The sequence below is a fragment of the Rousettus aegyptiacus genome, unplaced genomic scaffold (genome assembly GCF_014176215.1).
Source record: "Rousettus aegyptiacus isolate mRouAeg1 unplaced genomic scaffold, mRouAeg1.p scaffold_m13_p_8, whole genome shotgun sequence".
NCBI lineage: Eukaryota > Metazoa > Chordata > Mammalia > Chiroptera > Pteropodidae > Rousettus > Rousettus aegyptiacus.
Genome location: NW_023416311.1, coordinates 52707343 through 52731767, shown reverse-complemented (window position 1 = coordinate 52731767; position 24425 = coordinate 52707343). Strand labels below are relative to the sequence as shown.

At 32.5% G+C, this 24425-nt stretch overlaps 1 protein-coding gene across 2 annotated transcripts in view; it reads right to left on the bottom strand.

Moving 5' to 3' along the window:
- Positions 1-13498: 13498 nt before the first annotated feature.
- CHD1 (chromodomain helicase DNA binding protein 1) overlaps positions 13499-24425 on the bottom strand; it is a 69616-nt gene continuing 58689 nt past the window's right edge. For both annotated transcript variants that reach the window (XM_016132939.2, XM_016132940.2), the window contains 5 exons: positions 23833-24011; positions 17436-17532; positions 16399-16450; positions 15579-15789; positions 13499-15032 (listed from right to left, as the gene is read on the bottom strand). In XM_016132939.2, the coding sequence (XP_015988425.2) occupies positions 14687-15032; positions 15579-15789; positions 16399-16450; positions 17436-17532; positions 23833-24011 (885 nt within the window). In that variant the 3' untranslated portion in view covers positions 13499-14686. The remainder of the gene's footprint in view (positions 15033-15578; positions 15790-16398; positions 16451-17435; positions 17533-23832; positions 24012-24425) is intronic.

Genomic DNA, 24425 nt, shown 5'->3' with positions numbered 1-24425 from the left:
GCTAAACTTGATGAAAGACATGAATCAAGATTTATACACAGACACACTCTTTGGTGAATTCTCATGAATACACCCTTTCCTTAAAGAACAATCGAGTGTGTACTGGGATCTTTTTGGCTATAATTTGTATCGAAAGAATAAAAGTGTCTGGTCTAGGATGGAACAAATTTCTTAAAAAACTCGAACATCAACAATTAAATATTCTTATCTGCCTGCCAATAAACAAATAAAAATTAAGCCACTGGTAAAATTCCTTTTCGAAGGACACTGTTAGATGTTATAGAATGTAAATGGCATTATATTACAATATAGTATGTGGAAGGTTGATCATTTTTGTGTGAGCTAACAGATACTTCATTGTTAATCACTGATGGTCAAGGTCTGTTTCAGATTTTGGTACCTGTGCAGTACACATAAGGTAGAAGGATTTGATGATTTATTGTCACTAAAAACCCAGATTACATGAGAGTAGGATTTTCATTTTGTTAATTGGCTTTCTTTTTTGAGCCGTGACAGGCCAGGAGTTAACAAACCATGGCTCACAGGCCAAATTTGAACCCCCACCTGTTAGCTCAATTAACAACAGCTTTTTTATTTTCAAATGGTTAAAATAATATTTTAAAGAGTGAATTTCCTGATATGGGAAAATTATATGAACTTGAAAATTCAGAGTCCATACATAATTTTTTTTTTAACACAGGCACATTCATTTATGTGTTTTTTATTACTACTTCGATGCTACAGAGTAGTTGCAATAGACAATGCAGGGCCTGCAAAGCCTAAAATATTAACTCTCTGGCCATTTATAGAAGAGTTTTCTGACCCCCTGACATATACTATAAATGTGTGCCTCAAAACACTCTTGCTGATGTGCAGAAAGGAAGAGATGTACATGGCCAATAATTTATATGTTATTGTCAATGTACAAACTGCATTATTCACAGAGAAAAGTTATGTGGGAAATATGACATTCGACCATGATTCAGCACTGAATGAAACTGTGAAAATTATTAATAATAATTAAGTCGTGGTGATGATTATAACTCTCTTCTTCATGCTATGCAAAGAAGTAATGAGTAAGTAAATGACTCTGCTGTCACATCCCACAGTAGACTGGCTTTTGAAAAGAAAGTTGCTTGTGTGAGTTTTTGAAAGGAGGGATGAAATTAAAACACTTTACCATGACACTAAAAGTGCGAGTAAAGACAGCATTTTAGCCAGGCTCTAACAGTTTAAGACCAAAATTCCACAAGCTTTTATGTTGACAATAAGATGTAAATTTTCCTAAGACAAAATTGTCGTTTAAATTATTGCATTGCTGAGTTTAAGTCTTTGCAAGCACTTGATTTTTTCTTTATTATTCAGAGAATGAAATCAATGATACATTATTGGGCAAACTTTGGCTCCACCTAAGTACTAAAACAGAACATGAAGAAAATGTTCCAGAACTAAATGAAACCTATAGGTTTAAATATATATGTCAAAGCAATCAACCTTTTAGATTTTTATTGTTGCTATGGTTTTTTTAGTGGGATAACTCACCTACACATGTTCAATAAAATGACGACAGTCATCTTCATTGAGCAATTTCTCTACCTTTGAGGTTCTCGTGCAGTACAAATATGGAAAACTGTGATCAAACAGTTGCTTGCATTCTTAATGATACACAAATGCGATTTTCTAATTCAATTGACACAGAGTTCAAGATAAAAAATTCCCCAGATATGAAACCTTACTGTGCTACCCTCATAAAGACTGCACGTACTGTCATTCCTCTCCATGGTGTGAAATAAAGATCATTAATGTCTTAAGGATTGTTCCCTTTTTAAAATTGCGATGAATTCTTTGTTTTTAATCTGCCTAAAAATTGTTGGCTAAACGTTGCAAATCAAGTGGCATATAAATAAGTAAATGGTGAAAATGTCATGAAGAAAATAGGAACTCAAGTGGGAATTGAAGACAAGTAAGCATTTGCTAATAGATATATTCAGGGCCCCAAAATTGTAGAGGCCAAGGCACAGAAGTGCGAAAAGAGAGGTATATTTGGGGCTGGTGAGTAGACCAGTTCCTGGGAGTGAAAAATTAGTAGATGGGAGACAGAAAATGATTACGAGGGTAATTCAAAGAGCAATTCTTTGAATTACTCTGTTGGAGTAGTGATGAAATCTAAATTCTATTTACTTATTCTTTGAAGCTTTGAGGTTTTTAAAAATTTCCAAAATTCTTCCAAAGGTGAAAGTATATATGATCTTAAACAATTTCCGGATCATCCCTTAATTTTAAATGCATAAATAAAGCCTCAAAACTGTAATTCTCCAGAGCATCTGAGATCTTGCTCCCCTGCATATGTCATCAGTTTGGCTCAAATAAACTCTTATAAAAATTCTCTCTTAAAAAAAAAAGAATTTCCAGATCAGATTGTGGCACAATGGATTAAAGGAGGAGAAAATGTCATAAAGATGGACAAGGATTAGAAAGTATTACTTTTTACTAAACACAGTGATTAGAAAAAAGGGAAAATGACTGCCAACTTAGAATTATAAAGCCTCCCTATTATCAATTAAGGTTTTTTTTTAAAAAAACATTTTAAGAAATTCACTCTCAAAAATTTAATTCCTTTTTATCCTTTCTCAGAATGCTCTTGTAGAATATGCTCCACCAAAATAGGGGGATAAACTAAGGAGAAACATGTAGGATGCAGGAACCAGAGGATCGGAGAGAAGAGGGCGGCCACCAGAATCCCTAAATTGGGTGAAGGAAGTTTCCTAGGCCACAGCCACGCAGCCGCCAAGAGGCGCACCCTCCCAAAAGGGAACAAAGGCTTTGGAAGATAAAAATTGGTAGAGTGCTTAATGTGTCTGAATATAATATTCAGGGAGAGTTTGGAACTGAATTGAGCATGTAAGTGAGAAACAAGACACTCAACAAATTCCAAGGAAAACAAAATGTTGTGGGGGCAGGATACAGTAATCACCGTGTGCTGTGTGGCTTGCTCAGCAGCTAACAATTTTCGTGGTCAACATTATGAAAAAAGTCAACACTGTTCTTATCAAAGTTACATCTACATAGGAAAGATTGGAGCATGGGAGCTCTGTGTGGGGTGCAGCTAGAAGTAAAATGAAAGTAAGTCCTCATCTTTCATAATGGAGAGTTGACAGTTAATGTCTAAAACTGTAAGAGTGAGGAAGTAGGGACACATTTTATTTATTATGTTGGTTACAACCAGGCAAGAGGGTTAAAAAGGAAGGGAAACAAAGCCAGGGGTGAAGAGGGTAAGACACAGAACTGTTCTTTTTCATAAAAGCTTTGTGGAGCTATCTGTCTTTATATGTATTTTAAACTTTAATAAAAATTAAAATGTTTCCAACAGTTAAAATGCCAAATACAAAATCATATGTATGCTCATATGAACAATAATTACAAGGTGCAGACTAATAAACACATTGATTTAGAGAAATTTCTTTCCTGAGTCTTAAAATGATGTCTACTTACATAAAAATAAAATTTCGTGCTTGCATATTTCTCATTTTTCATCATATTCTCAACTCAATTGACTTCAATGATCCCTAAGTGTGAAAAGTCCTGTGTTTTCATTTGCTTTTAAGTTGGTCAGGACAACGATTTTCCAATCGGCTCACGTGAAGACTTTCTAAGGGGAACCTGCACTGTGATCTCCAGATCCTCATTTTATATGTAGTATTTCTTAAAATTGTTCTGCCTGAAGCCATCCCTGGCATTGAAGATTATGCTCATTCTCCTTCTCCACTCCCTCTTTATAATTGCTCTTCTCCCAATTTACAAACAAAATGCATCTCCCTCACCCATCCCTAGCCTTAGCATGGATCAGTGCCAATTTGTAAAACCTCTGGGACCTCAAGCCAACAGACAATTCAAATATTGCTTAAACAAGTGACTAACTCCAATAATGGGTAACAACCATTTTACGAATCAAGTAGCTTTAAAGTTTTTCTTACCACAAAATAGGAGGATCTAATTCCGTCATCAACTAACCATTAAAACATTTCTAATAATCAATCACTATGTGTCTTTTGGCATAACATGGGAGTTCAAATTTTTCCAAATGATAGAAGTAAAATTGATGCTGACTCCTCTCTCATTCTAAAATAAACACATCATATCCATCTCATTAATATCTACATTTCAAATACAATTTTACTTTTTAGGTTTAATAATTATCAATGTTTATAATATATTTATGCTATTGTGATTATGTATTAGTAATAACTATTAAGGTCACTTGAGATTTTTTTAAACTGCATTTTAATTTACATATATATGTTTGTTTTGTTTCAGGGAAGTATAAGAGGGTGATCCAAAAACTCTACAGGTATATATGTTGTAATGGAAGTTAAGAAGAAAGTCATAAAATACAAATTTTCAGTTGCAAGAGAAAGCTTTACCATATAATTCTTTAGGGACTAAAAAAGTGGTGTTTTATTAATTAAATACAAAGAGAGGCCAGGCAGGGTAGGGGGAGAGGGGCACTGCCCACAAAGCACAAGTCCCTTGGAGCCCTCTCTCTATGCACCGACCATGTAATTTTTAAATGGATAGTGATGGGTATCGATTTGCCATTGTATTTAGATTTCTTTGGCTATATGGAAAAGGCGATATAAATTTCATTTTTAAATGTCAATATTTAAAACATACTAAAAATTATATCTTTTAACATACAAAAACTATGTACTTATCTTGAAAGTTTTTAAATATCAACTTAAACTGCTGAGTTTTGAAATTATTTTAGATATCTTAGAGCAAAAATTTCGTAGAGCACCTGTCAAAAGTAAGGTAGTTCAATTTAAATGGGTGAATTCATACTGCCCTCTGGTGGTTACAATGATTACAATGAAGTACAAATCTGGAGCTATGGAATTTTGGAAACAGGAATTCCATCTTTTTGTTGCATTATAAATAGCAACTTGTTGTACGGATGACTACATCTCACATATTACCACGTTTTATGAAATGTCAATATAGTAGAAGTATTTTAAAAACTAGGGTTGGCTTTTATAGTGGGTGAAAAATCAGCTTGTTCACCTTTAATTATAACATGGCATTGACCAAGGAAAAAAAATTTATTAAGTACTTACCATATGACTCTGCAATCCTTTTCCAAGGTATTTACTCAAGAAATGAAAACATGCAAAAACAAATTATAAAGGAATGTTCATAGAAGTTTTATTCACATTATCTAATAACTGGAAACCCAGTGAGCATTATATTCACAATCAAATATTACAAATCAATAAAAAAAAAAGGAATGAATTATGGATGCATGCAACACGAACTAATCTCAAAAACACTGTGTTGAGCAAAAAAAGTCAGACAAAACAAATGCATAATATATGATTTCATTTACTTATTAAACTCTAGTTAGACAAATCTAATCTGTAGTAATTTAAAACAGATAATAATTGTTTTCCTAGGCCACAGTTTAAATATGGGGATTGACTGAGAAGGGGTACAATAAAAACCTCTAGGGTGATGGAAATATTCTATATCATAATTATATTAGTGTATACATCTCTCAAATCTCACCAAACTGTACACTTACACTGAATGCAATTTATTATAAAGTATAATATACCTCAATAAAGTTGACTTAAAAAACACACCCAGTAGAGTTTCCCTCTTAGGATGTGAATAACTGTAAGCGAACATTCCTTCTAGCCTAATAACAATCATAGTTTTTCTTGAAACTATTGGAGAGCAGAGGTCACCAGGCAACCAAGTAAGCTGAATTCTACAGAATAAGGCTCTCCAAGAGAAACTGATATGCATGAACCATATATTTGACACAGTATGACAGAAAGAGAGTAAAGGAGGTGAGAATGAATCAGTTATATTTTCATAAATACTTAAAGGCTGAGTGTGGGCTGGTGCTGTAATTTACAAATGCAGCAAAAACATGGGGGTGCTGTAGAAAATTTTAAATTTTCAAGAGAAACATAGTAATAATGCCCACTGATACAAAATAATTTAACTATCGGTTTGAGATAGTTCAGTTTCACCATTAGATCTCACCATAGTACAAAGCTGTTTTCTGATGGTTTCTTTGATAAAAAGCAAGTACTGTGATTTTTCTCAGGTTATGAGGGTGGCAGTCTCCAATCTGAGTATGATTAAAGAAGTTATACAACAGGTACACATACCCCATGAATGGGTTCTTATAATATTATTTTTAAGAATAAAAAATATATTTTTTCTTTTAATTCTCAGAAAACTAAGGTTAACAGGGAACTACCTTAACAAGATAAAGGTCATCTACAAGAAAACCTACAGTTAATAGCATACTCAGGGGTGAAAAACCGAGTTCTCCCCCCAACTCAAGACAAGCATAAAGCCTCTGACCATTCTTACCAACATTATATTACATTAAGGCAAGAATAAAGATTGTGAGAATATAAATACAACTTTCATAGAAGATATGATAATCTATGTAGAAAATCTCAAAGAATCTGGAACAAGCAATTGGAACTCATTAGTGTGTATAACAAAGTCACAGAATAAAGGTCAAATCTAAATATCAGTGAACACTTAAAAATTGATATCAAAAATCATTTATAATAGAAAAATATGAACTACTAACTGGTAATCTAATAATGTATGTGCATGAATCATTTACTGAAAAACACAGTGATGAGAGAATTTAAAAACCTACATAATAGATATATATTCTGTGTCAGTAAGTCAGAACTCTCAATATTGTTAAATCGTCAATATTCTCCAAATTATAGATTCAATATAATTTCAATCAAAATCCCAGTAGGCTTTCTGAAATTGACAAGTTGAGCCTAAAATATATGTGGAAAATCAAAGGAATTTAGAAGGTCCAGTTTTCAAAAAGAACAAAATTTATAAGTGATACTATCCGATTTCATGATTTATCATAAAATAAAGCAATTAAGATGGTGTAGTGTTGGCATAAGGACAGAAATATAATTTAATAGGACAGAATAGGATGCCCAGGAACAGACCCACACATATATGATTTATAACAAGATGAAATAAAAACTCAGTGGGAGGGGTGGCTCCATAGTGTAGTGGTTAGCACGTCTGCTTAACACTCAGAAGGTCCTGCGCCCCAGATGGAGCCACGGACCATACCCTGGGTGTGCCAGGCCCTGGGTGCACATGGTGAGCCTGTGGGAAGAGATGCCCAGACTTCAGAGAACCAGTTCTTAAGGGGAAATGGTAACATCCACAGGTCAGGGGTGGAAGTGGGGTGGGACATGGGGAGCGGGGCAGGGGTAGAGGGAGAATTAAAGAGGGGGAAAAAAATCTCTCAACAAATGGTGCTGGAAAAATTGGATACACATAGCCTAAAAACAAAACACTCCCCCCCCCCACCACAACTTTGATACATACTTTGATCCACTATAGACAAAAATCATAGACTTAAATTCAATTCGCAAAAGTATAATCCTTCTAGAAAAAAACATAGGAGAAAAATCTTTGTGACCTCAAGTTAGGCAAAGACGTCTATACACAGAAAATGAACCATAAGAGGAAAATATGGACAAACTGTACTTGACGAAAAATCTGAAATTCTGCATTTCAAAAGGCACTGTTAAGAAAATGAAAAGACAAGCCATAGCCTCAGAGAAAATATTTGCAGGTAATCTGGTGGATGATTTGTATGAACAATTCTATTTTATAAAATTGGAAAAAATTTGAACAGAACAGATACTTTACCAAAGAGATAAATATGACATTCTAATAATATTAAAATATGTTGAATATCATTAGTCATTAGGTAAATGCAAGTTAAGTTACCACTACATACCTATCAGAATGGCTAAAATTAAAAAACCTCCAATACAAAATGCTCACATGGATACAGAGTAATAAAAACCCCCATCTGTATCTGGTAGGAATGTAAAATGGTATATTCACTTTGGAAAAGAGTTTGGTAGTTTTATAAAGTGAAAGATACACTTTATCATACAACCTAGAAATCTAACTCCAAAGTATTTACCAAAGAAAAATTAAAATACGCCTACCCAGAGACTTGTACATGAATGTTTATAGCATTTTTATTCATAATAGCCAAAAGACTGGAAACTCAGTTGGTAAATGGATAAACAAATTGTAGTACATCCAATACAAAAAATACTACTCAGGAATAAAAAGGAATGAACTAATAATAAACCATAGATAATAAAACCATAGATAAACCTCAAAAACATTATGCTAAGTGAAAGTCAGGCTCAAAATCTTAAATTCTGTATGATTCCATTTACATGACATTATGGAAAAAGTATAACACTAGAGATAATCAGTGGTTGCACGGACCAGGTTGGAAATATTTTATATCTTAAATACATTGGTGGTTGCACAATTGACTTGAAAACACTATGAGCAAAGGAAAAATATTTTGATTGTGTTGAATATTAAGCAAATTTCTGATCAATAGTCTAAATGTACAACCTCTAAAAGCTTAGAAATTTTTAGAAACTAATAAAATTTTATCTAAAAAGGATGAATTCACCTTATGTAAACATGACCTAAGTTTTTCATTTTTCATTTTTATTTTTTTTAGATGAAATCAGTATTTTTATTTAAAGAAACCACCACGATGAGAGTCAGCCTGGCTCTAAATTTTTAAAATGAGAGGAAAACAGCAAGTACCTGTAAGAGAGGGGATTTTTTTTTTGCTATTTCACTTGAAAAACATTGGAAATGCAACATATTTCTCTTGTATTATAGTGTCTTTACAAGGTGTAGTCTTTTATTTTCTTAAGTAGAAAAAGATAGTGTATCATGCTATCTAAAAACAAATGTTCTTTCAATAAGTAAAAAAACACAAATCGAAACATTTTACAATTTCCTCTTATACACATCTCTGAATATCTCTTCACATAGTATCATTATACTTCCTAAATAGCCATAAATTACAGAGACCAATTTTCCATTTATATGTAAGCATAAGCCTAAGTGTATTATCTATAACAGTAGAATTAATCTCTGTACTATTCAAGTCAATAAATTAAATATTAAAATCTCTAAAATCATATTACTTGGGGCCTTTCTCTGCCCATTTTAATTCCCAAACGTGAGGCTTAGGTATTTCTATATTTCTCAAGTACCTCAGGTGATTCTTGCTGGTCAAGTTTAAAAGCTAGGAGATAGTAAACACATCCTAATAATAGAGAAACTGATAAGGCATACAAAAGTTTCCAATAATACTAAAGATGGCAAGACAAAAAATTTGGTAATGCAGGCCATTTATGGGACCTAGCATTTCAAAATAATGAAGAAAAAAACAATTGATATAATGCAGTTTGAGGGGCTGGGGACACGGTGGTGAACAAAAAAAGTCCTTGCCCTAATGGAGCTTACATTCTAGCAAGGAGGGAGTCAATGACAAATGAAAACAAAGACAAGTATTAGAAAGTGCCAGAAGAAAAAGCAAGATAATATAAAAATGACAGGGGCGTGAGCACTCGTAACCACTTCTGGTTTGTTGCTGATCAATTGGAATAAATTTTTGCTCAAATAAATTCTTAAAGTTTTTAATATGTCTGTTTCTTTTGACAGTTCTGGTGTCAGAAAAGGAAACCAAAGGAGGCTCTCCCTCTCCGCTCTCCCCGATCCCCCAGCCCGCAATGGCCCCAGGAACAATGAGCAACCAGGCAAAGGCTGCTGAGCCTCTTGAGCTTGGTGCTTTCTCACCACTTCCGCAGGTAGTTGGTGGGTAAATTCCTCTTGAATCCCGAATCCTCGCTTTTACGTTATAAGCCTTCAGACTTTATTTGAACATTTTTTTTTTTTTTCCAGATTGGGACTGGAAACTGGCTTGAGTCAGACTGGATCTGGAGTCAGACTTTGTCCACCTTAAGCTGAACTGGGCCCTATATGAGACCTCAGGTAAACTGTTTTAAGGCTGAACTAGCAAGTTAACTTTATTAAACACAATCCTGAATTACAGTGGCCATGGTGAACTTTAACACAGAATTGTTAAACAAGACCATTAGACTGAGGTGGTTCTTATGTTGCGGTCACTTATATAAGCAACCCTAAATCTGAGCCTGTAAATGCCTTAACGTTACATCTATACACTAAGGACAAGCAATCACAAATTACCAACTATGCTTTAAGCTATAGCCAATCAATAATTTCCTTGTTTTTCTTTGGCCTTTTCTTAGGAAGTCTGTCCCTGAGATGCTGTTGGTTGAGCATTCCTAACCACTTCTGGTTTGGCATTGCCTAATTCTAATTGATTTTTGCCCAAATAAACTCTCAAAATTAGAAGAAAAATGATAGGGGAAACACACTAATTTGGAGACCTGGGATGACATTTGAGCTGAGTTGAATTAAGCGAGGGAACAAGGTTTGTACAAATCAGGGATGAAAGCATTCTTAATACAGGGAACAATATGAAGACCCAGAAGTATTCTTGGGAAGAGCAATGGGAGTAACATGAAAGAGGAGAAAAGAACAGAAATAGCTAGAGAGAAAGTGTCACAGATTGGAGAGCTATGAACTTGAGTACATTAATTTAGCAAAGATTGTGGAAAATGTTTTTTAAAATGTCATTGGTGGGTTAGGGTTGAATCTGGTTTTACAGATTTTGAAATTAGATATCCATTAGCTATCTAAATGGAGATGAGTTCAGGGGAGTGGTTGAACCTGAAGATAGTCCACAGAAATGGAAAAAGGAAAAATAGTAAAGCTATTGAGACAGAAGACAGAAATCAAAAGTTGTATGATAGCAATACCACAGAAACTCCAAAAGTAGAAAGAATTGGGCAAGAGGCAAAACCTGAGTAAAGGAAATAAAACCACATAGAGACCTAGCATAGTGCAACTACAGAACACCAGAAACAAAATAAAGACTTAAAAAGTAAAGTTTGTAAAAATAAGAGTTATCAGTTCCACAGCTTGCTCTACACATGAAAAACCTAATACTAGCCTACAATAATGAAATTACAACACAATCCACATTTGTCAGATGAAGCATGAATATCAATGCAATCAATATTCTTAGCTAATTTAATAGAATCATTACAAGCTACATTTTTTGTTGTTTACATACTCTTTAACATTTAGATCAAGACTCAAATGTAGAGTGGGACATGGAATTAAAAGCCTCTCATTCATTTGGGAATTTGAACTACCAATCCTGCTTCAAACAGAAGTTTTTGTTTTGTTTTGAACTAAAGGACAAGGTAGCTAATGGTCATTTAGGATAGAGAATCTGGTACATCAAGCCCCATTGGAGAATTTGTATAGATATGTATAAAAATCTGAAAAGCATTTTTTAAATCCTAATTTACCAAGTAATCCTGTTCTATTCTTTAACATCGCTATTATTTTCTATTTCTAGGTCTTTAAAAAGAATCAAAAGATTTCCTGTAATAAAATAAATCTATTAGGTTCTAAAAATTAGCATAAAGCATTCTACAAAATCACTAGTCATTCCAAGAGAAAATATAATTTCAATTGTTTTCTTTTAAATATTTAAAATCACATGCCTTAAGAATTTTAACCCTCGAGTTTTGGTATTCTGTCTCAAGATTTTTGTTGTCGTCCTATTGCCTAGACTCCCCTTAAACATGCTCTACCCATCACAAATCGTAAAGTGCAGCAATAATATGCAAGTTTTGTTTGTATTTTTAAATTGAATCTCGAATTTGAGTAATGTTTGTAGAGGTATCTATATTAATATGCTTAAATATATTTATTCAGAAATATCAAAATATTTTTTATATTATTTGCTAAGTAATAAACTACTTAAAATGTGACAATTAAGCCACATTTACCAGTTCAGACTTAAGTTTCAGATGAAGCTGGGATAACCTAAAAAAAAAATCTCACATTTAAAAATTAGTTGCTTTTCATCCCTCTACCTCCCCCCAAAACTGTCATAAAGCTATGGCAATTATTTATGGTCCAAAAACCATTTTTCTAGTCAGCACAGAGATCAGAATTATGCCATTTACCCCTACTATATATTCTTGATAAATCCCAAAGAAATGCAATCTGTGTAAATCAGTATAATATACACAACTTTCATTGCTTAACTACAAAAACATTACAAAAGAAAAATTATCATATATGCAATCTATGACATTGCACACAACTGTAAAGGTTTAAGCCACTCACTCTGAAATAAACAAATCATTCGCGCTTCACTTTTCCACAGCTTTCCAGTCTGAAATTGTTTTCTAATACATCCTAAACAAAAATATTTTCTTTATAAGCAAACAGGCCACTGCTTTTAGTAAGAATCATTTATTGTATATTATTAAAGTGGAGGATTAATTGATACAGTACTATGCATAATCTCTCATCTTTGAAATATTAAACACAAATGGATAAAAAGGCAAAGAATGAGCATGTAAAGGACAAAAATTAAGCACATTTTATAATGTTCCCTGTTAAATCTATGCACTAATGTTCTTCTCCATTGTCATAATAAATTTATGGCTTGTTCCTTTTCTGTATAATCGTTGACTTCTTCCAAATAATGAAAATGTTTTCCATCAATTAAAAAGTTACATAGTTTTAGATTTTTCATTCAACTCAGCTAATTAGTTGACTGAAATATTCAACTAAATGTAGCATTAAGAGCCCATTCCGTTGTCTCAAAAAATGTAATACTGTTCTTTTATGAAATCTGCACAATAGGACATAATGTAAATGTCCCAGCTACAAAGTGATTAACTAAAAATGCCAACTCTGATCTGTTTTCTGTTAATATGACTTCAGTAAGTATTACAATTTTTTTGTTAAATGCTACTCTGTGGAATAATCACTTATATTAAATGTGGAAAAAAGTGAAAAAGCTTAAAAAATGTGTACCGGTACTGAACTGTTTTATCACTTTTGTACTTAACGATAAATTAGATATTTTTAAATTGAGTTATTCCTTATATGCTATCTATTATACCAAGAAAAACCAGATCATCATTCTTCAGGGTAACTATCTAAAGAGGAGTCACTGCTTAAAACAAACAAAACGAAAACAAAACTTCATTTTGTACCCAAAGTGTAAAAAATTAGACCTAATTAGATAAAAGCAAAATATTAAAAAATACATCTATAAACAAATTTCGGTAGAGTGCTCCCATAGCTAAGCAACTAGGGGCACACTTAATATTATTGAAACATATCAATATATTTGTAAAAGTTAAGATTCAAATTCGTTACATTACAGCACACATCCAAGAGTGTATGCTACAAGTCAAAAATTCCCACTGAATATAACAAAATAAAAATCTGTGAATAAATATAAGCCATTCTAAAATAATCTCTGCAGAAAACCAGAGTCCAACAAAAATTTCAATGATCTAAATTTTACTTCATAAAGTCATATAGCCTTCAAAATAGGTTTAGTTGTAGTGCTACACATTAATTATATTCAACTGCTTACCAAAATATCCTTTTGCTGGCAGCTAAATGTTACTATTAAAAAAAAAGTTAAGTGCTTGAGGGAAAAAGAATGCAGCAGAAAATTACAGGAGCCCACATATCCTTTTTCTTAAATTTAATTTGTCATATATAAGGTTTTTATATACAATCAGTGTGCATTGTAACAGTTTATATTAAAAGTCAATCAAGTTTATCTAAAATGTTACCTGGCTGCATAGCACATTTGACATTATTGCCCACATGAAAAGGGAAAACAAATGGATTTACAATAACTTTTGGCCATTTTGGATTCTGAAGTGTTCATACACCTACCCTTTTAAACCAAATGCATCTGAAAATGTTTCCAGAGCATGCAGTTTAGAGCTGACATATTATCTTACCATTTTGTTATTACAAACACAATACTGACTAAAAAAGGAAAAAGAAAATGAAAAAACATGTATCTAATAAAATAGTCAATATAAAAAGAGGACTAATGGAATTAAGTGGCCCCTTTCCCCATTTTTTACATTCTAAACAATGATTCCATCAAGACAAATCATTAAAAAGTGTTATTACACTGATTTTTTTTTTTTTTTTAAATAAGAAGGCCTGAGTTGGTAGGGAAAGGAACAGTCAAAAAAAGCCTGAGAAGGGAAAGAAAATAAGGAAAGCTCATTTAATCCATTTACAATAATTTACATTTTTTTTTGTGTGTATGTAAAAAGGCATAATAATAGATCACAAACAGGAAATTCCTGACTATTTTACAGATATAAGTACAGAATTTAAATATTCAAGCTTGTGATGAAAAGCGGCAAGGTGGTCGCAGTGTACAATGTAAACAAGTAGCTTTGGAAAGTGAACAAAGTCCTTGAGTGTTTTTTCTTTATTAAGAAAAGAACTCTCTTTCATTCCTTCCTGAAACATGATCACAGGTCAGAGTAAAGTTCATATACAAACATAATTTAAATGGAGGTCAGTCTAAAATCACTGACCTAAAAACAGTTTTATCCAGCCTACATGGAAGGGCAGTGTTGAGGTCCCTGTAATAGTAAACATTTTCCATTTCTTTAAAAAAGAAAAAAAAAAGTACTACAATATTTGTAGTACAGTGCAGCATAATCCTTAAATATAAAAATATTTTCTCTTCTGTTGGGTAATAGACCTTGCATCCTGGAAAGAAGTAACAATACTGCTACTGATAGAAGATCTGTTTATGTCTTTCAAGTCATGTAAGGCAATTACTGTGTTGGTTTATGATATATGGCTAAAAGAAAAGTCCAGAAAGACAAAATATCAGTTTTTGTTATGTTTTCCGACTACTCCAGGTATGCTCAGGTGTACTTTTGTGTTCAGTTGAGTGTTCAAATGGAGATCTGGAGCCATAAGGAGACCTCTGCTCTAGTGGTGACCGAGGCCCACTACTGGAAGCTCTGTGGTCCATTTGCCAATCTGAGTGATACCTATAATCCCTGGAAGATTTATGATGTGTATATTCCGAACTTGACCGATGATCTGAATGAGAACGATGATCTGAATGAGAACGATGATCAGAATGAGATCTATCTTTTAAACTTCCTTCCAAATTTGACCTGTGATCTCTACTCCTATGATCATCCAGTTTTCTGTGTTTCTCTCTGTCGCTGTAATATCTAATAAAAGAAAAATGAGAAATTTTAAATTAATAATGCAAATGAAATATTTCCAAATAATATCTTCTTAAACAACACAAAAATACTTAAAATTTAATCTCGGTGAGGTGTTTTCACATAAATTAGTTTCCCCCCTCGAGTTTTCTTTTTAATGGAACAGAATACAGAACTCCCTCCACCAAAATCCAGTCATATCCCATCAAGCTTTCATTTTATCCTATTATTACATCTGAAGAGTTTTTGAGCCAATATTCTCCAAAAACTAGCAATGAATCTGTGACTTATAATTACAGAACTTCCTACACTTTCCTCTCTTATTGTATTTTGATCCTAAATTTATAATTAAGAAAAAACATTTATAGACAAGTTCAGTTCTTAATATTAAAAAAAGTACTATATATTGGGCTTTTCTTATTTATAAACAAATATCTTTATTTCACATAAGGCTTGATTACTTGAAGACCAAATTGGCTAAGAAGGTCAAACACAGCACATAAAATAGAGAAGACATGAATAAGCAAAATTTCAAAATAGACTGTCAGTTACCTGCTGTCCTGCTTGTAGTGATCCCAATCACGATGATCTTTACCATTACTAAAAGAAGAATAAGGTCTTTTCCTAGAGTCACTCTTTTTGTAAGAATCTCCCTGATGTCGGTCTTTATGATGATCGTGATATTGAGATAAGTGTCTATCAGATGAATAACTGTCCCTGCTGCTATCATCGTGATTTGTATTCTCCTTTATTCTTTCTACCTCTGTTAGATAAAAGAATCCAGCTTTTGTTAATCACTTAAAAAAAAAATACACGGTAAACACACGTAACTTTGCTGCTAGATTACAAGTACTCCTATTTTAACTCCAATTAGATAAAATCAGGTCCCAAATACAGGCATTTAAAGTCTTTAGAAATGATCTATAAAAGCAGATTATAGATCATTTCACATTTCACAATAAAGTGATCCTTTTGTAAGCTTAATAGATCTTTTCTAAAGACTTTAAATGCCTGTATTCTAAAGACTTTAGAAAAGATCTATTAAGCTTACAAAAGGATCACTTTATTGTGAAATGTGAAAAATCACAACAGAAAATATATGGCCCATTTCCTTCTCAGACAGATTATACTTTTGTGATTCTTGTACAGAAAGAACAAATTATTGTATTTTACATTTTTCCCCATCATTTTAACAATTCTACAATTTCTAGAAAATGGAAAAAGGTTGATTTTTTGGAAGGTTGATAATGAGCAAAAAAAAAAATTATTAAGATAATAGATTCAATATAATAATGTAGGTATTACCTAAAATAAACTTAAAAAGGGAAAATACTTTAAAATTTACTTTCTAAAACAATTAGTTAAGACTTACCTGGATTTCTAATCACTTGAGCATTCAAGTTGCTGTTCTGGTCATTATTTTGCTAAAATAAATACACATATGTAAGAATCTTTGAAGTGACTTCAAATACCCTTATAAAAGAGGAGGGGGCAGGAAAAAAAGGCCTAAAAGGAAAAACTTGAGGCTGAAAGAAGTCCTTACATAAGATATTAGAATGTATAATGTATGATTTGCAGATATATTTTTTAAAGCATAAACTATTTGTCCAATGACATTTTAAAAAACTTTGACTGTGAAATAAGTTTATACTTAATAGAAAAGCTGCAAAAATAGTACCGGAAGTTCTCATATGCCTTTCACCCTAATGTTAGATATCTTATGTAACCATGGTATAATGATCAAAATTAAGTAATTAATATTGGTACAACACTATTAACTAAACTACAGACTTTATTCAGATTTCACATTTTTCCACTAAGGTGCTTTTTCTGCTCTAGGATGTAATCTGGAATTCCACATTACACTTAGTTTTCATGTCTAACTTTGTTTCTTCCAATGTGAAACAGCTCCTCAGTTTTTTCTCCCAAAATTTTGACACTTTTGAAGAGTACTACACAGTTATCATGTAGAATCTTTCAGTTGAGGGTTTGTCTCATATTTACTCATGATCAGACTGAGGTTATGCATTTTTGCCAAGAATTCCACAGAAATGATGTACCTTTCAAAGTGCATCATATCAGGGGGTTCATGATGTCAGTATGTCTTATTACTGGTGATGTTAATCTTTATCGCTTCTTTAAAGTGTTGTCAGGCAGGTTTCTAAAAGTTATTATTTCTCTTTGTAATTAGTAAACATCTTGGAGGAGATATTTTTAAACTATGCCAGTATCTTATTTTCTTGTCCATTAATTTTAGCTTCCTTCAGAAGATCTTACCTGCGACAATTTTTATTGTGGTGCTCTAATGGTAATTTTGTATTTCCTTCATTTCTTCTACATTACTTGATTAAGGAAGAATGTCTCAGTTTAATTATATAAATTAAAAGAAAAAAATATGCATTAATTTACCTGAGATTCCTGCCGTTTTTTAATAGCATGCTTATATAATTTATGTAATTTTCTTGCATCGAACTCAGTAAACTTTGAAACAAAAATCCACAGGTTTCTAGAAAAAGAAAGGGCGAATTAGTCTTGTGGAAAATATTTAGCTTTTTCATGGAATCCCTTGCCTCTAGATAAACATACACAGACACACATACTTAGCCCTCTACGAAATAAACTCTTAGGAGATTATTTCTATTATTTTTAAAAACTTCATATATGGATAAAACTCCAAATGAAACTAAACATTAAGTTTTATTTTTCTTCCAAATCCCTTCATTTTATAATTTTTGGAGTGAAAAAGTAGTAATCAATCCTAATTTGAAACCAAAGAGATAAAAATTTATAAATCAGGAAGGGACTCATGATGTGATTCAGACAGGTATAAAAGGAACAAGCTATATTAGTAGTTTGAGTAAAGATAACATCAGATAATATGGATTAAGTTTGTGAAAGAAGAGCCTAAATACATTAAAAGTCAAATGTCATTTTATAATTGATATAATGGTCATGAGAATAACACAACCAGACAGTACGAATCAGGTATAACATGGTATCTTTAGGCCTCTCTTTCCATCTCAAGATAGCTTTAGTAACTGATCATAGTACTCTTTCATGAGAAATTCATATACAGCCTGTGAATACTTCTCAGCACAGCTTCCTCAGCAGGCACTCATAATCAGTGATGCCTGAGTTGAAGTCTATCTGCCATCACAGAAATAATAATGGTTTCGCATAGCCACAATTTTTTCTTAAATGATTAGTTTTTCAGTAGGCGTGTTAAAGTATGAGTTTGAATCCTGCTTATACAAACAGAATAGAGAAATTACTAATTAGTCAATGCTGGAGTTTAGCAAACTACCCGATATCAACATCTTTAATAAGTCAAGTGATAGATTTTAAGAGATTAGAAAATAAACCTCTGTGTATGAATAATGGCTTCCCAAAAGAAAGCCATCTTCCAGTGACACTGATGGAAGGAAGAAGGTCTAAGAGCAAAAATTCTTAGTAGAAAATAACTTCATTCTATTTTATGGGAGAAATAATATTACACAGAAGCACATAATTTCAACATTTCTAAACAACTGAGACATATTTCTCTCAAATATCAAGCTTCTATTGTTTATTGTTACAAAGTACGCATTAAATTATAAAGCCTTGGGTGTGGCTCCATAGTATAGTGGTATGTCTACTTTACACGCAGAAAGAAGGTCCTCGGTTTGCGCCCCAGGTGGAACCACTGACCATACCCTGGGTGTGCCAGGCCCCCTGAGTGCACCGAAGGCAGCAGGCCCTAGGTGCACACCATGAGCATGTGGGAGGAGATGCCCTACCTTCAGTGATCCAGTTCTTAAGGGGAAATGGCAACATCCATAGGTCAGAAGTGGAAGTGGGAAGGGGAGAACTTATGGGGGGAGGGGGATTTTAAAGCCTTGATTGAATGCGATACTACTGATTTCAGGTACTTCATACAAGTTTTATATTTTCGAAACTCTTTTCTATTATTTAATTCCATGAATAATCAACCTTTAGGAAGGCACAATAAATACAGAAGATAATTTTCAAAATAAGCACATGAGGTACAAAGGCTAAGTGATTTGCCTAAACTCATACAGCTAAGTTAGGCTTGAAGACAGGATAATTTTCTTTTCACTAAGATCAGTAATTTCCAGCCTTTTGATTTTAGACATCGATACGTGTGAATAGCTGCTGGTTCGTAAACTACTAATACCTTAATAAGTGTTAGAAAATTTTGGAATGCGTAAGTCTGAGTTATCTATTAACTGCAAAATTAAGAGAGCACATGTGCATACAGAGATGGACATCTGGTGATTTTCCACAAGAATTCTTATCAGTGTTAAGTCTGTTGTGGCTTTGTTTTACTAATTATATAATACCATTAGCATTATCAATTTAGTTTGTGAAGGTTGTTTACTTAACTGCAGCATATGACACCTCATCAATTTTACAGAAAACCAAAAGTGTAAGAATGCACTGCTTAAAGAGCAGCCAGACATATACTTAATGTACATAAATATGCATTATACTCTCAAAATTTGCTTCTCTAGTGATACTTTACAGCCTGTAAAATTGGGCTAGTTAAATAAATTGCAACATATTAAGGTTCGAGACTCATATTACCAGGCTATTTTAAACTAATGGAAAACACTTTCACAATACATATACATAGATCATTTTGTTTAATTTTTTTCAACATCATGAAAATTTTCAAACATACATCAAAGATGTAGGAATTTTACAATGATCACCCACCCATATACCTACTACCTAGATCCTAATAATATTTTCTATACTTGCCTTCTTATTTATATGTTTGCACATATTATTTCACACATTTATCCCTGTCAATCCATCTAAACTTTGATGCATTTCAAGGAAAAATACAAGTATTAATATATCACCCCCTAAATAGTTAAACATTTAAATAAATGCTGAATTCATATCATTAACTAGTCAATACCTGTTTAGTTTTTTCTTTTAAAATAAAACTTATATACAGTAAAATTCACAGCTTTAATGTTTACACTTGCTGAGTTTTGCAAACTAACATACACCGTATAACTCAAAAACATATTGAGAAAGTTTGGTTTTGCTTTTTCGCAATGTCTAAGTTATTTTACCAACGGAGAGTTTTAAAAGACAACGGGATTAGAAATAGTCCAAGAAACTGAGACACACTCTCTAGACTACATCACTCCATGTAATCAATTATCAAGGGAGTGAAAGGATAAAGAAATAGCTAATGCCAAGTCATGAAAAGATAATTCTTTACACGAAGTCTATAAAAGTCTGTTATCAGGTAGCAGTTGGGAAAATTAAATCATTAGCTTCAACACTAAGAATATTAAATAAAATCTCTGTAACTGATATCTAATTATCCAAATCCTGTTATTATCCAATGTTTGGTATTATATCAAAACAACAATTATAAAATTAAAATGACTGCAGTGTTCACAGAGTTCACTGGATTCTTTTAGCACACAAAATAGCTAAACATTTGTTAAAGATTTTTTTTTAACTACAACAAAAGGCAAAAAAGAATCATCTTTAAATTGTTAAGAATACCATGTAATTAAAAAAGAAAAAAATGAAAAATAAATAAAAGTAAATAAATGAAAGTGGAAGGGGGAAGAATGCTATGTAAGGGTAGTGGTCACCAGAAGACATAAATATGTATTATATTCATGATATTAACCTGGAAATAAAATTTAAAAGCAAACTTAGTTGAGAAAACTGATATATGACAGAACTGAAATCAATAGCTGAGAAAATTCATCTAGCCTTTAAATGAACTTAACAGACTAATTCATCTACATTCTATAGTTAACTCATAAGCGTAAAGGGTATGAATTAATCAACTCCACACCCTTAGTTCATAATAAATTTCTTTTTAAAATATTTTTCCCCTAGAAAAATCTAGTCAGGAATTAGATTATGTTCCTAATTATGTCACCTGTAGAAACTCTGTAATCTTGGTCAAAACCAAAGTCAGGACTAGCATTAGCACTTACACAAACCTAAGAGTGAGTCCCTCTTTAAAGTTCAGCCCTGGATGCCTCCTTAGCCATACCCCAGGTCCCAGCCCAACAAAGTCATTCACTTGAGTCCATTTTTTCTTTTATAAAATAGAAGTAACTGTTCAGATTTCCTAAACATAAAATTATTAAAAAGATCAGTTAAAGAATATGTAAGTGCTTTGAAAGACAAATGAAATAAAAACATACATTATATAAGATTACACTTGAAAGTGATTTTTAAATAAAAACTAATATTCCATTTCCATACCAAATATTCATTTACTCAACAGATGTATAAAAATATCTATGAGTAAGAAATAAAGCAGTCAATTATTATGGTTACTGTAAAAACTGCTTAATATCAACTGCTCTGTAATTATGGGTCAAGTCCCTATCTTTATAATTAGAGGTAAGGTCCGTGTCTTCTTTCATTTTGTAGAATCAGTAACTATAGCTATGTTCTTAGGGTGGGGTGCGGGGTTGGGGTAAGAGGAGTTAGCATTTCAAAGACAGCTTTTAATATATGGAACTCTTTTCCTTGCTCCCAAGATTTTTTTTCACAATCTTATTCTGAGACAGCACTCAGAGTAAATGCTAATTTATTTTCTGATATATTTCTCAACCAGGGGTCTTTCTGTTCTCCCTTCCCCTTTAAAGAAATCTGGTATAACCAGAGACAGTGGCAGTAGGAATAAGCACCAAGGAATATGAAGTCAAGGTAGATGGAAACTAAATGAGGGAAAAACAAAAAGGTACTTTCCAACTGGGTAAAAAGAGGGATCAAATCTTTGGAGGTAAAGACAAACATGAAGAAAAGACTCCTTGCTATTGGTCTATTTTCTTTCATATATCCCCACCCCTTTTCTAATAACAAACTAAATCTGAAATAGCATTTATTTGTCACCATATAATTTCAATAAGATGTTGTTTATTTCTAACTTAGAAAACAAATAAAAAAGATTTCTCCCTCTCTACAACCTCAAAAATCTAAACTCTACAAGGCCTTAAAAACTGGTAGGTAGTACACAATGACATACTTTTGGATAGAAATCATGCTCTTTTAGTGTGGTGCTTGGTGGATATAGACTTATCGGGGGGAGCACTTCGTAAATTATATAATAGTCTAAGCAGTATACAATAATACCTGAAATTAATACAATACTGAATGCCAAAAAAAAAAGAAGGAAGGAAGGAAGAAAGGAAGGAAGGAAGGAAGGAAGGAAGGAAGGAAGGAAGGAAGGAAGGAAGGAAGGAAGGAAGGAAGGAAGGAAGAAAAAGGAAAAAGAAAAAGAAACCAGGTTCCTTTACACTAAAAAGTAGGGGGGAAATTTTAACATACTCCTTTAACTAAATTTAACTTTAAGAATAATTCACTGCATTGCCTTTATTTTCCTAACTTTATCACAAACAACAATTAAGAACACGTTTGGGAGTCACTAACAGAAAATTTAACTTTGGCTCTCGAATGTACAAAGAGAGAGAGAACTGGCTATATTATCATTAAACCCTAATATATATAATTGAACATTACTGTACTCTTGTTCTATGGTTCTGTGTTTTGGGAATCATTGTGTGTTGAAAGAGCTTGAGAAGAATAAAATAATTGTTTTATGGTATTTAAGAAAAGCATTAAAGCTCCAGTACATATATTCAAACCAAAGTAAGAGATTAAGCCAGATGGTATAAATATAGTACTTTAGGACTATCTCTCATTCCTCATAATATATCTTATCATTATCATTCAATAATTGGAAAACATGTAGTGCCCCACAGTTTATAAAGGGCTTCAAGTACAGACGTTACCATTTCACAGATGAAAAATACTGGGGTAACTGTTCAAGGCCACAAAGCCAAAAATTAGGCAAGATGGAGACTGAGCACATCTTCTGATATCAACTCCAGTGATCATTCCACGGCATTACAGGTACATGACTTCAGGCTATTATTACTGTTCCATGCATGGCTTTAATTTCTTTAACCTTGATAGCTCAGTTTCACTTGTTTTCAAAAGCCTGGTGACCATGATCCACTTTTTATCTCCTCTCTCTAAAATGGGTCCTGGTTGAGTTTAAGGAAAAAGGAGACAAGTATAGAATTTTTCCCCCCTTTTTTACTTTAATCATCATCAATCCTTCAGAAATACGGAATTAGTTTTTGTTTTGATGTGTAGCTGGCAATGCATATAGCAGAGAAATCAGCATACTAATACACTGATATCAGTGACTGGTCTGTGCTCATTTTATCTTTTTCCTAATTTTTCTAGTAGTTTGCTTTAATACTGATATGGATCTGGTAATCACTAAGTGATCTGTATAGTAAAGCAGTGCAGATTTAGAATTTTAAGATCAACTATAGTGCTATTGCTTCTAAAATAAAGGGGAAAATAGAATTCTGCATTTTACATTGCTTAAGGATATTAATTTTTACAAGGCTTTATTTATACTCATACCCAGAAGACGAATTGCTAAGTTTACGTAACAATACATTTATTTGTTTGGCATACCAATTTCTAAAAGATATTACATAAGATTTTTAAAAATAAAATGTAATCTGAATTTTAATGAAACAGTTTTCACTATTTCTTATTTAAAGGCAGAGATTGCAACTGTGATTTATCAAGATGCATAATTAAGCAATCGCTTATGAATAAAAAGCTTTAAAGTTAAAGGGGGAAAAAATGAAAACAAACATCCTCAGGTTACCTCTCTAAACATTATATAAGTTACCTAAACTTCAGAAGTAGAAAAATACATTGAAATATAAGAGACAAAATAGATCGTTTCCTAACCACAAATTTAACACTTCTTGAAAAGTACATCACTTACTTTCTCCACTGCTTGATTTGTTCAGGATTCGTATACTCTTTCAGACATTCCGTGATATGGTCTCCAATTTTTATTAAACATTGTCTAGTATGCTCCAATTGTTCTCTTTCTGAAAGGCCTTTCTCTGGCCTATCAAGTTGTTTCAAAGCTGCTTTGACAGGCCTCATTCTTTCTTTACACTTTAAAATGGGAAAATAAGAACATAAATACAAGTATTAAAAACACGAATTCAACAAAGATCTTCTTTCAATGATATTTACATGAGTAAAAAAACACTGTTTGATGCTAAAATAAGCATTTAAGCACAGCTCTTAAATATCTGGAGTTTTCCCCACAGATTCTCTAGAAAGCAAAGCTTTCCATTATTATTTAAAATCAGTCTTTAAGTAAAAGCTTTGGATTTTTACAGTGTATAAAAATGGTACTTTTTACACTGTACCACACCATTATAAGCACTCTTAAACAGAATGTTTAAGATAAAGTATTTCAGAGTTTAATATTCTGTACTCACTATAATATAGAATAAAATATAAAAAATAAGTTATTAAAATGGCTGCAAGTATAAACTGTCTACTCTTCTAAACCTTTGGGAC